Here is a 14,055-nt window from a genome sequence, read left to right on the forward strand (position 1 = left end):
TAGTGAACTTAGGAACGACTGGAACGAGCAAAATAATGGATCTTCAATAGGAGAAAGGAATGTTAGAATAATCAGAATGGTAGAATTTAATTTCATTGCAGCTTTTCTACATTTGTGTTTATTACATTAACCTTGTTGAATTTGCACAGAACTGTTCACTAATTTCTAAAGTGATTTTTAAATCATTTTTGAATGTGATGCATTCACTGTACTCGTCATACATATTATATTCAATTAACCAGGATGAATTAGAGCATAACTGTACTTTAACATCAAAGGAATATTGCAGTGGCTTGAGATGAAACCTGACACACAGGTGAGCCAGAGCAGGGGTATGTACGTGACCATTAACGATCAGTTAGTTTCACCTGTGTTTTTGTTACCAGCTGCAAAGTTTAGCTGGTTTTAAACACACACACACACACACACACACACACACACACACAAGTTTGGTATTGATGAACTACACCAAATAACCACTGAGAGATGAATAACGTTAATCTTTTAATTACAATACAATATTTGCCAGGGAAACCCTGCATCCATCCACCCACAGACTGTTGCAGACCTATAGCACCCACCATGGTGCAGCAGCTTAAACTAGCAGGACAATAAATGTTGTTTGATGGGAAAACTGCTCGGGTCAAAGCACTGAGCATGTTAGGAAAAAAATACTAGGCAGATAGTTTGGGTTCAGTTGATCAGGGCATACCTGTGATAACATATTTAGATCATACAAAACTGAATTCTTTTGAAGATGGAGAGTCTAAAAACTCCCAGACAATGCAGCTGTTGTGGTCCCACAACAGGGGGTCTCGTCTTGCTCTTAGTTGGTAAAAGCTGAAACTATCTGTCCTGGGTGGGACTGTGCACAGCTGGTACTGCTTACTCTGATCATAGGCGCAGCCACCAGGTTAGCGGTGTTGCTTGAGTGTTCTTAGAGTGGATGTAAGACGGTGTGATCACCCACACAGTTTACTCCAAACATGACTCGTCTCTGAAGCATGCAACGAACCTTATTTTAGCTCTCGCACATATGAACCCCAATTTTGTGACATTTGCTTTGGTTTAGTCTTCAGAGACCACAAAGAAAATCAAGGTAAACGATAGTGACGAAGTCTAGAACTGGTCACACTGTACTGCTACTCTGAATCAGCTCACAAACACCAAAGCCTCATTTTCAGGTGACCAGTTCAAAGGGCTCCAGTCAGAGTCAGTCCTGTCGCCCTGCATGCACATCAACAGCTGTTCACTGTGTGAGACCTCTGACCATAATCTGTGTTGGTGAAATATTGCAACAGACAGGAGACAAAGTTTAATCTGAATAATTCCAGATGTTTCTTGGGGAAACGGTCAGAGTTACAGGAAAGTGCTTCTCAGCAATTATATCCAATAATTTATTTGAATTCTGCTCCTCTCCTATGGTGACCAGTGTGCAGGAGACAAAGCCATTTCATTTCATACAGTTCAGGACAAAATGCAAACACAAAGCAAAGGCCTTCTTTGCTGCAGGTGCAGGTGACACAGGACGAAGCACAGTCTACATAGATCTCTGTACAAATGTCTTCTGATGCATTCAGCTTATCGTCCTGACAGAAATCCAGCTGGTAGCGTTATTGGGGCGATTACATTTTCTCTCAGACTGACAACATCCAAACTTTAAGAATGACAAAGCAAAATTAAAAATGTTTTCACTGCACTACATTGTTTATTGTGGCTACACACATGGTTACTGTGAGAGTCAACGTCCCGTCTAGATAAGAAGCATTGTAGCTTTGATAGCCCAGCTCATCAACAGGAATGGAAGCAAAGATTACTATTGGCTCATAATAACGCCGCCCTAATCACGCTTACCGACCGCGTTTCCTTCTTAATTGTTCTTGATGGTTAGAGAGTCTGAAGAGACACGAAGAGGAGAAACTGTCACCATCCATAGCTGAAGGCCATCTCATCAGTCCTGCACTGTGTTGTCAGTAGAACTACTCTGAGCAGCCCTCTGCAGTTTCTTTTTGTAGCTGGGCCAGCGACATACTGGACAGCAGTGTCTGCCCGCTGCCAACCATACCACAATGCACTGCTGGTGGAAGGCGTGGCCACAGGGGAGCCCCATCAGTACCTCCTCGCTCACAAAGGTCTCCAGACAAACCACACATTCTGAACACTGAAGCATGTCACAGGGCCACATTGACCAATCACAGTGTTGATGGTTAGAAACACAGTCAGACACGACGCAGTTATCCTTCACCGCCCTGTCAGCTGACAGCGAGCTTCCATTCCCGGATGATTCAGCAGCACACGCACACTGACGGCCGCCGCTGGCGTCCACGTCGCCGCACGCAGGAAGCTGTGAGTTGAAGTTCACACTACATACTGATCTCTTGTGGCTGCTGCTACCATGTGGAGGTTCCTTCCTCTCTTCGTCTGAATGTTGACTACGTGTTTCTTCATCCGCCTTTTCACAACAGGCCTCCGACCCGGACTGACCAGCTGCTCTGAGCCTCCAGGTCGGCAGCGTTTTGATGTAATCCATGTTTACTAATGGACGAAGCCACAGATCAGGAAAAGCCAAATGCTCAAATAAGAAGTTAGGATCATCTTCCCACTCTGAGTGGTCAGACGGAAACTGCTGTAGTGATGCAATTGGATGGAGCAGGTAGGAAGTGTACCAGTCCCACAGACTGGCCAGCCACTCCAGGTTTGTACGGCTGTCTTCTTGGCTCCTGGTACCACAGCGCCGTTTCTTCTCAAAGTAGTCGACGAGCAGGCCGTGGGCTAGATAGGTAGACAGGAAGAGAGCTGGGTGGGATGAGTAGAAGGTCCAGTCAGCTCTCACTAGGCTGGCTAGTGTAGTGGTGTCAGCATAACGCAGCAGCTTCAGACTGTAGCCGTGCAGAAGGTCCAGATAGGGCAGCTGAAGGAGAGCCTGGAGAGAGTGAGCAGGCAGGGATTAGTGACAATTATTAAGAGTTTTACTCAGTAAAACAGAACGTGCAGTCTGGTGTTACATACTGTCAGAGCAGTTTGGATTCTCTCTGATACAAATGCAGTAAAGTGCGACACACAGCCCTGGTTACTGTGGAGTAACTGCACTGTACTTGATTCACTGCCATGAAGGCTAACCAGGGCAAATGCTCCGTGATGTCCTGGTGGATGTAAAACTGGGCACCGTGCAGGCCTGCAGGCCACATGCAGGCCACATGCAGGCCTGCAGGCCACATGCAGGCCACATGCAGGCCACATGCAGGCCTTCGGTTGGAACGACAGGTAAAGGTCCGGTTCGTCCACCAACATTCTCCAGGAAACGCCCACAGTGGACGGCTGTTTATTGTGATTTCGTGGAAAATTGTAATTTTGTCGCTTTTAATTTGAAAGTCCCTCCTATTTTTTTTAATTTATGTAAGTAATATGTGTGCAAATGAATGCAGCTTAACTGCAAATGCACTGGAACAGATGTTTTAGAGATTTAAGTTGGCGAACCATTAAAAGTGAAAACTCTCTCACTTTAAGTCGCCCTGAACAGCACATTACATTGTAGTACAATAATACAAGCATTTATAAATCTATGTATAAGAAGAAAATCAGAAAACTTTCTAAACAAATTAGTGTTTCCACTAAAATGGAAACACTAATATGTTTATTAGTTAGCATAAAGTAGGAGAGGCCTCCTCCTGCCGACACGAAGCACGCTCCCTGTGCCCGTCCAAATATTCATTTCAATCAGTATTAAAATGGATTTTCAGTATTTTTGTATTAATGACTTTTAATAAATGTTTAATAAATCACAGAAGATTTGCCTTAAATCTAGATGACTGCTAAAAACCACTTGTTTTAAATTATGTAAATAAATCGTTATTGTTTAGCTCTCGTTCAGTCTTTTTTCCTTTACTGCAGCAAATGAAAGTAAAATGCTTAACACAAGAAAAACGTCAGGCGTGAGGACTGAGTGGTGCCGATGATTCCCTACCAGAACTGGCAGCCAGGAAACCAGCAGTATGGAGTTGTAGGTCCCAAGTGTTCGGATCAGAACTACAAATCGTTTCACGGTTGCTCCCTGAAAGCATGTTAACGATTCACATCAGAATTTCAGAACAGCACTACATGACCTGGAAGCTAGAAGACCAAAGACAATGCAACAAAACCCGAACACAGAAGGAAAGAAAGTAACATCAGGTTTGGAGATGTTGCAGTAAGAGCTGAAGAGAGCTGTTCAGTCAGGATATCTTACAGTGACGTACAGGTCTGTAACAGGACTGAAGATGCACCAGACAAGTGGCCAGGGATCGGCCAATCAGCATCACGTATAACCGAGCTGGTCATGGACAACATGCATGCTTACTAACAGCTAAAATACTCCAGGTAAAAACAGGCGCATGGCAGTTTTTCAGGTAATTCCCTGTGCATCTCTGTAGTACTAGAAAACTTTTTATTTGTTTCAATGAGAGAAGAACTGTAACTCAATGCAATGAGGGGAAAACTGTAAAGCTGAATAATTTATTTTATTTTGAAAATAAAATTGTGGATTGAAGAAAAGTTGATTGTGTATGCTGTCTGAAATCATTTGTAGGAGGAAACTCGGACTTGACAGTAATAACAATAATATTGGCAGGAAGAAGAAAGAAAAGGACAACTGATGCATTTCTGGGAGAAACTTCCTGTTCCTGCGCAGGTCTATGAAGCAGCACAGACAGCATGTGTAGTTAGGCTGAGCTAATGTAACTGTAGCTAGAAGCATCAAAGCTGTCAGATGAATGTAGCGCACGAACAAGTAAACTTCGAGTAGAACATAGTAAATGTAAAGTAAAAACACAAAGTAGAGGCTTTTTGTCCCCTTTCACCTCTACAACTAAGGAAGACTGAAACAGTGACCTGTGTAATGAAGAGGTCCATCCAGGCCAGCAAGTTGATGAGGACCAAACTGAAGACAAACAGATCGTTGACCTCTGGTTGGACCGAACGCAGGAACGTATCCATGGCAGCGAGGGACAGGAACTCCCCGGTGCTTTGGGGACGAAACACAGACTGCAGTTTAATTTCTTTACATAAAAAACGTGCTTTTAAAAAAATCAGACATCTTCATTAACAGTCATCACCTGTTGCCATAGTGATATATGCCCTCAGGCATCTTAAGGATGTAGGCGGGGCTGCGTGTCACACCAATCTCTGATAGGCTGCTATAGTTACCCCAACGACGCACATCCACAAAGATGAACTCGATCCTGCCGGTGAACTTAACAGACAGCGAGGAGAAGAAGGCCGGCGGCTGGGCCAGCCGGGCAAACAGAAACATTTTCAGTGGATGAGCTGGGTCAGAACGCCACTCCTCCACCAGCTGCTCAGAATGATGCAGGGTTTTGATTCGATGAGCCACATGTGAGGTCATCCAGCGGAAGATCTGCTCAGTTTCGACCCGACTCCCTTTGTACTCTTTAAGCATGACTTTGCCCTTTGATGCTGAAGTCTGGGGAACCGACATGATCAGGGTGGAGCGCTGCCAGCCACGCTTGATGCACGACCTAGCACACAGAAGACATAACCAACAGTGATCCACAGCAGGTCAAATCTACATGCAGTTTCATCTGTCCCACTGGAACTTTATATAAAGCCACTGCTGCTCCACGACATACCAGCGCTGTTATACAGTACGTCGTAGTTGTGCTGCTGTGTGGCAGAGGCTGTGTGTCTGAACATGTAGTGGACTGCATCCAGTCCCTGTAGTCAGAGTGGGTTTGCCAACAGCACATGTCACACATCACAAAGACCGTGACAGCAACATTTCATCTCTGAGTGGTTCTTCTGACAGCAAAGAACTTCAGCTTGTTTTAGTTCAGCTGTCCAATCAGACCCTGTCCTTCAAACTAGGAAACATTGATCATGTCCTGGTTTGTGCAAAAACAAGGATGAAGTGGCTTTGAGAGGTCAATGAAACTAAAACAGCTTTTCAATAAATGCTCCTCGTGACCAAGCTGGTGGCACAGTGAATCTTTGCTGTTGGAGAACATCTCCAACTGAAGGTGAGCAAACACTGCTGATTTCACGCTGTCTGCTGGGAGGAAACCAGTTTCCCAGCATACAATCAGTCCGAATCCATCTGTGCCAATGAGCACAACTACTCTGCGACATGTCCTCCTGCAGTACAGGACTCACGTCAGCCGGTTGTCAACCTGTGAACATCTGATTGTGCTCCACAGCTGCTGAGCACCTGCTGCAGTCAAACCGCCGTCCTGTGGAGGAATTCCTGTTTCAGATGTGTCAGGTTCTGCCTGGACTCTGTTAGTAGTTTATATGAATAATTATATACATTTGTATTTGTTTAACGTGAATTTTTGTAAACCTGCATCAACAGAGAAACAGTTTTTATTTATTTTAGGTGATCGTCGTATTATCTCAAACAGATCTCAGCCTCCTGGTAGATACACCCGAGGCGTCCATTGTTGCCTCGTTCACAACACTTTCAGAAAACCTGACCCAAGCGCTCTGAGGCAACTGTTGTTGTGACGTGGTGAATGGCAAATGGACTGATTCTTATATCGACCTTTTCTGCTCTCCTGGAGGACTCAAAGCGCTCTATACAACACGCTGCATTCACCCATTCACACACACTGACACTCCGATGGATGCATCCGAGAGCAACCTGGGGTTAGTTAGTTAGCCCAAGGATACTTGACATGCAGACTGGAGCCAGTAGATGACCTGCTCTACCTCCTGAGCTACAGCCGCCCCACCACGTGGCACTATATGAATAAAAATGAATGAAACTCAACTGACCTCTGACCTTGAGGTTGAGGTCACTGAAATTCAAACTCATCTGTGATTTTCAACACCGTGTGTTATCGCCATATTGTCACTATTGTGGCATGGTAGTTGCTTTGAAGATGGTCACTGGCTGGAAGTCACAGACCTGGTCACAGACTTGGTCCCCGTCGTCAAAGCAACCACTTCAAAGACTGCAGGATCACTGCACAGGGTCGCGGTGCAACCATGTTCTTTCCTAGTGTGACTGTCAGATTGTGTAACTGTTGTTCAACTTCCGTAGTGTCTCTTTCTGTGGAGTAACAGCATATCACCTGTAGTCATTGGAGCAGTTGAAGGTTCCAGTTCTGATACCAAACTGGGACACCTTCTGTACCATCTTCCCCCAGTTGGACTGGCTGAGCAGAGCTTCCCGGTCCTGAGCAATGACCTGCCGTCACACACAGGGACATGATACGGTCACATTGGTAGTGCTGGACAATCAGCTTTTAATATGATTTGCAGATTAAACCCACTTTATTACAAAAGGCTTCCATGTTCCAGTGAGACTGTCACTGTGGGCGAACCGACGTCGCGTCTTTTGTCTCTTTGCACCAGCTTTGTTGTGACAGTGCAGCCATTTCCCATGATTTATGCCACAGCTGCCCTAAACTCCCAGTATGGGTAATTACTAAAATAGTTTACACCAGCAAGCACAAGTTCAGTTCTAGAATTACAATATTTTTAATGCTAAAATATTATTATTGTTATTGCTAAAATTTCAAACTTCCTGATTTACAAAAAAAGCAGCAGAAAAATAGTAAAGCACATTATTTTTGATTAACATGCCAAATAATACTTTACTTGAATTTCTTAAAGAACTTAATTTCAGTGCAGGGATGTGAACGTTTACATCCACCATCTCAGAGCAGTGGAGCTGCATGCAGCAGTGGAGCTGCATGCAACAGTGGAGCTGCATGCAGCAGTGGAGCTGCATGCAGCAGTGGAGCTGCATGCAGCTTTGGATGTACAAACTTTTATTCAGTTTGTTAGCTGACTAACATACACACACTCAGACTGACTGCAAATATATATTTTTGCTTTGAAACAAGTTTTTGCCAGATTTTGAAAACATTTCGTGGCGGGGGCGTGGCAGAGGCGTGGCGGGGGCGTGGTCTCTGGCTCCCTGCAGTGGAGGGGTGGTGCAGCGGGCTCGAGGGGCAGCTGCTGCTACTCTGTAATCATATTTTGTATCACCTAATATTTTGATTCATTTCATTTTTCACTCTGATAGACCTACTGAGTAAATATTAAATACATTTCCTATTTTGAGACAACTGGACAACAGGTGAAGAACTGGAGGACTGCCCACAGAGGCGGAGATCAGAGTTATTGAAATATTTGTTGAGTAATCGAATAATGAAAGAAAATTAGCAGATTAGTCGACTACCAAAACAATCTCCAGCTGCTGCTTGTTTGTGGATCTCTCCTTTCAATCTTGTCTTCAGTAACTCGACCTTATTCTTCATTAGGGTGACCGACTTGTCCACTGAAGAACATTTCTTTGCCTGCAGAAAGTCTTGGGTTGCTTTTGCAGTACACTTTGGGTTATGAAGCTCTGAACAGACACAGTGACTTTTAGCTGTCAAACAGATGTGCTCATATTAGACTAAAGAATAATTATGCTATGCTATGTTGACGTCATGGTCACCTCAGTAACTGCGAGGCTTCCAGGTCCTGTGGCAGCAAAAAAAGATTTCTTTGATGTCACTTGTGAGTAACTATAACTACACCCAACTACACCCTGAGCCTTTCCATAGCTGGATCAATATTAGAACAGGTCACCCAGATCAGACTACTTGGTGTCACCATAAATCACCACCTCTCATGGTCTCAGCAGAAAGACTGTTGTTAAGAACATGGGGCAGGGCGCCGCTGATCTTTCTACATCACTTCTTCTGTCATGAAGGATGTTATTAACACACTAGTGTTATTGTTCAATCATCTGGTCAGCAGCGTGTGAGACAGACCTCAGACTTCGGTTAGTCCAGAATAAGGCGACCGCATTAGTGTTAAGATGTTCATACTATACCAGCATCGATCAAATGCAGAATAAACCTTCCAGTACAAGCTAAATTACACCATGGCTTACTTGGACTTCCAGATAAGATACACAATTATGCTACACGACTGCAGTGCAGTAACTCCTCGAGCCAAAGGTCAGTTTTGAAACTCTGTTATATTCAGAGCATCTTTAAAGTGGAATAAACAGCCTCACACAATGAGAGCACTGGCTGCTACTGCTAGTTTAAAAACATAAAAGCCTATTCAGTTTTTAATTATTGTAAACATTGTAAGAGGCCAATGTTGTGCCTCAGTGTTATTGATGTTTACATCCTCACTGTGGATGTAAGAGCTAAATTATGAGGAGATTTTTGCATCTACTTTATTGTGTAATGTTTTATTAGCTTATACTTGATGGCTCGGGCCCCTGGAAGACTAGCAACCACTACCGTGGAAGCTAATGGGGTTCCTTCTATATAAATAGATAAATAAGCCCTTTCTCATAGGCAGCAGCAGTTAATTCTTTACTAATGCATTTCCTCCTTTGCTTTACATTAATACCCCTGAAAGCTCCAGACCGACAAACTACTCGTATGTTTGCTTTAATGGAGGTGGTCACACTTTCTAAAGATTAATTCATCAAACACATTTGAGCAGCAACACCCGGCTGCTGCTGCCTGTAAGTTTCTTTTTTTGGACACTTAATCATTCACCACTGACAGGCTTAACAGAGAATGTGCTTTTACCTGAACTAACCAGATCCCATCTTTAGTGTCCTCTACTAATTCATAGAAGTGCACCTCTCCACTGAAGTGTGTGGTGCTGGAGCCGTCGGCCTCTGTCTGCTCCTTCTGCTTCTTTATGGCCGAGTACAGCTCCCCCTGTGTCAGCTCTCCTGTGACAGAGCAAAGTGCAGCAGCTTTTAAAGAGCACTGATACTTGACATCCATGCAGCAGTGGTCTACGTACAGGCAAAGACCACATACACACACACTGCGCAAAGTTCTTGAACCACCTCATGTTTGTTTTTGTGTCACATCCAAGGCCAGGACAGTTAAAGTGGTCTTGAGTACAAACATTTTTCACTCTTTGATAAGCCACATAACGCTGACCTACGAATCAAACAGAAATAAGGGACCTAAATCAAAGGATGAACCGGTGTTGTGCCAGTCATATAACGAAATGAACAGTATCTATAAATTTCTCCCTCTCATACTATTTAAAAAAATAAAAAAACAAACCCTAATTCTTCATCCTGCGTCTTTATTCTTCGAGCGTCAGAAGAGGAGCTTGTCCTGTGCAGTATCTTTGCTGTTCCTAGGAATGTGCTCTTGATCTCTCATGTCATTCCTGGGATCTGCTGGAGCCACCTGCCCAGGTATGGAGAACTCCGCCTGAGTGCTCCGATGACCACGGAGGTCACTGCCGCCTTCAGCTTCCACGTCTTTCTTGTATTGACGCCAGAGGCTTCAAACAGTTATATTGTTCCAGCAGGGCATCTTGAGGCGCCTTTTGTTGTGATTTGGCGCTATATAAACAAAATTGAAATTGCATCTGACAGCCGGCAGGTGTTGATTGGTTGGATCTTGTTCTTCCCGTTCAGCCGACTCCTCAGGACTCGTCTCTGCAGGTGTTTGGTGGTTGCAGCTTTCAGCCTCTTCATGGTTCCCATCTGACTGTGGGAAGTATTACAGCTACATTCTCTGCCTGCAATGTGCAATCCCCTCAGTTCTGATCACCTTCCCCCTTTGTGTTACATCCTCCTACACGTCTCCAGTCCAAATGACAGGCCAGTGTTATTGCTGTTATTGATCTTAGTGGATCAGTGAGCTGATCTCTCATTCACTCCTCGCATGCAGCTCGATGTCATCCATGTACAGGAGTTGGCAACGTGTGCCGTTCACTTGAGGCTGGTCTATAGTGCCGTTTGCCACATCCCACTGATGTCCTGATGATGCCACTTCATCAGCCATTGCTATTAAGTGCAGGATTTACAAAGGAGATGACCTCCACTGCTGTTCTGCATTACTGGCTACAGAAACCAACTACAGAACAGAGCAACTGTTATCCACCTCCTGTACATGGATGACATCGAGCTGCATGCTAGGAGTGAATGAGAGATCAGCTCACTGATCCACTAAGATCAATAACAGCAATAACATTGGCCTGTCATTCGGACTCCTATTGATCGTGTACATTTTTAAGCATTCCACTGCTGCGGTCTAAGCATTGTTATGTGTTGCATCCTTGTCCCATGTGCCCTTCCAGTCTCAGTGGAGCTGTCCTCATATTGTTCCCCTAACACTGAGCAGAAAAGCTGGTTTATTCTCCTGGACTCTATATCTCTGGTATACTGGACTCTTCAGGAGGTTAGCAGTTTCCAAAGCCTCAGACATGGGCACACTTTTCTTCATCACACTTTTCTCCAGTTCCGATAGTTGGCTACCTGACACCCTGGCTTCCCCTTGTCATAGACAAGGTACAACACAAACGCTATCTCCAGCTGCAATACAAGTGACTCCTTCCAGATGTTGGAACGCTGAGCTACTGTTGTGAAGAGTGCAGTCCAAGGAACAGCAAAGACACACACACTGGAGGCCACCGACGCAGTGTAAGTGGCTGACAAAGAAATCCTACCGATGACTGATTGAATTTTATAAAGCTGGAAAATCAAAATCGACCCAAGGGACTGTATCAGCAGTGTTCAAACTAAGACCTGAAGAATGAAGGATTCAGTTGAAACCAGGTAGCAAAACAAAAATTACAGCCACAACTTCCAGAAACAGTGTTTAGGATGCAAAGAAAACTCCACAAATGACTTCAGCTGGCAAACAGGCAGGACTCGAAGAAAAAACGTCATTTGGGTCGTTTCTGTTATTATGATTTTAAAAGAGCAAACACATCAAATTGTTAGCAAATGTCAGGAACCACCGATCCAGTCCACACCGGCAAAGAAATTCAACTACAGCTACAGACATGGAGTCATCACACCAACTGAGATCAATCAATTAGAAGACAATCCTGCCCCCAAACTCATATTAGCTGCTTCAGTCCCCAGTGATGGCCGATCAGAACCTGTTCCAATACCAAGATGTCCAAGAAACATCTACAACAGGTCAGATCAATGCGCTCTCGCAGGACACTCACAACCTTATTGGTGGAAAACGTAAGAACAGATTTGGTTACAGAAACAGTTCAAAACGAATAAATTTCTCATTATTACACATAATTCATGATCGTCTACGGTTTGATGCTTCGCACGTGTGGATGAGTTACGACGGACAATAGCACCTTTCCAAATATAATTTACTTAGAAAACAGGTGACATGTTCGATACTTGTTCTCGCACACACACACACACACACACGCGTACATGCACACACACAAACACACACGCACACACACGCGCACACACACACACACACACACTCTCTGAGGTGTTTCAGTGGCATCACTGGCATTCACCTCCTCCTGCGGGCAGCTTGTTATCCCAGCAGGTATCTGATGGCTGATAGGGAACATGTACTGATGAGCTGAATCTTATGCCTTTCAGCACCTGTCCCATCTACTTGACGTATTTGACTATGGTTGACCTTTGTGCATCTTCTTCATGGTTCTCATTGGCCCATGGGATACTCAGGCCCTGGTAGCGGTCCTCTATGCTATTCTGCCTTGGTGCAACTCCATCTCTTTAGTCTGGATGACTTTCCCTCTCTTTGCAAACAGTTGGCCACACTTATCCAGGTTGAATGGCATCCCAGTATCCTGGCTGTAGATCCTGGTGAGGCTGACCGGTGAGTCGATATCTCGCTCCTGGCATACACATTGATGCCATCCATGTAGTGGAGGTGGCTGATGGTCACTCAGCAGCTGAATCTGTGTCCACCCTGAGATGACTGAATGGTTGAGGCTTATGCAGAACAGGAGTGGGGACAATGCATCACACTGGTATATTTCACAGCTGATGGTAATGTGTGGGGTTGTCTTGGAGTTGGCCTTCAGTGTTGTCTTCCAGTCCCCCTGACTTCCTCATCAATGTTTTTAGCACATAATTACCCTTGTTTAATGCCAGGCTCTGGAGTATCCATGTGTGGGGCATTAGATTTGTGTAGTCATCCAGACAGTGCTCAGGCTGGTTGACCCTGTCTTAAGAGCCCCTGTTTATCAACCCTGAGCTGATGCTTTGGCCTGCGGTGCCATTTACAACGTCTTTCAGAGACGTTTTAATGTATTGACTCGTCTGCCTACCCAGCTTGGTTATTACAATGCCTGAGAAAAGCTTCCATGTTGTGGAGAAGCAATCGTTTGATGGTGCCGTACCCTTGTGAGGACCCTTCATGGCGAGCCCTGCCCTCTCTATCAGAACCGTTCACTTCTTTGCAGTTTCAAAGTCCTGAACTTGAGAAACACACACACACACACACACACACACACACAAACTAATGATGAAGGCTGTGTGATGCCTCTGGCTTTACCTGATTTCTCTACCAGCTCGCTCACATCCTTCTTCTCGACCAGCCCGGAGTATCCCAGCCCTCGACACTCCAGGATGGTCTTTAACTTCTTGTAACTGAGAGTAACCGGATCCACGAGCTGCGTAGCGAACATACCAGTCTCATACCAAACTACTGCCTCAAAAATCCTCGCCAACGTAAACAACACTATGAAATATAAGAGCAAGAAGAACAGTTTCAACCACATCTTACGGCTGAGCGAAAGCGCCAAGAGAAGGTCTGCGAGAGGCTGCGATCAGCAGACAGGCTTACACACACATCTACAGCAGCCACGGCCACACAAACGTCTCTAATTACAGCTGGGAAGACCCCCTCACTGGTTCCTCCAACTGTTTGCCGTGCTAACGGTGACAGCTCAGCACTTAGCTTAGCATCGCAGGTAGGCCTCTGCTGTAACAAAACTAAGCGTCTTTAGCTCTTCGTCGCCACTGCAGCAGCTTCCGCTGACAGTCAGCCCCGTATGAGCCTGGATGCTAACACCGTGCTTCACATTCTCTGGGTTACAAATCGCCAGTAATGACGAAATGACGAGTGTGACCGTTATTGTTTCTGTCTCCGATCAGCTGTGTGCACGGAGAAGATGGCGTCATATCCTGTTCCACTTGACGCTTGTAATACCCCCCTTCTCCACACACACACACACACACACAGAGTAATGAAACTGTCAAAGTGTAAATAGACAAAAGTTAAATCAAATATCTTAACTAGGGAAATGCTGCGTGAACGCTGTAAGGCTGCAGCTGTCTGC

The 14,055-nt window shown here is 44.9% G+C and overlaps 1 protein-coding gene across 1 annotated transcript; it reads right to left on the reverse strand.

Annotated features, from left to right (window-relative positions):
* Nucleotides 1-491: 491 nt before the first annotated feature.
* rnf103 (ring finger protein 103) lies at nt 492-13,923 on the reverse strand. The gene is made up of 7 exons (XM_005751274.1): nt 13,269-13,923; nt 9,540-9,688; nt 7,065-7,180; nt 5,091-5,513; nt 4,867-4,999; nt 3,965-4,051; nt 492-2,923 (listed from the first exon to the last, which is right to left on the reverse strand). The coding sequence occupies exons 1-7, from the start codon at nt 13,492-13,494 to the stop codon at nt 1,952-1,954; spliced, it is 2,106 nt and encodes a 701-aa protein (XP_005751331.1). The 5' UTR covers nt 13,495-13,923; the 3' UTR covers nt 492-1,951.
* Between the last annotated feature and the right edge of the window lie 132 nt (nt 13,924-14,055).

Source organism: Pundamilia nyererei, unplaced genomic scaffold, assembly GCF_000239375.1.
Source record: "Pundamilia nyererei isolate P.nyererei 1_Seehausen unplaced genomic scaffold, PunNye1.0 scaffold00305, whole genome shotgun sequence".
In the NCBI taxonomy this organism is placed as follows: domain Eukaryota; kingdom Metazoa; phylum Chordata; class Actinopteri; order Cichliformes; family Cichlidae; genus Pundamilia; species Pundamilia nyererei.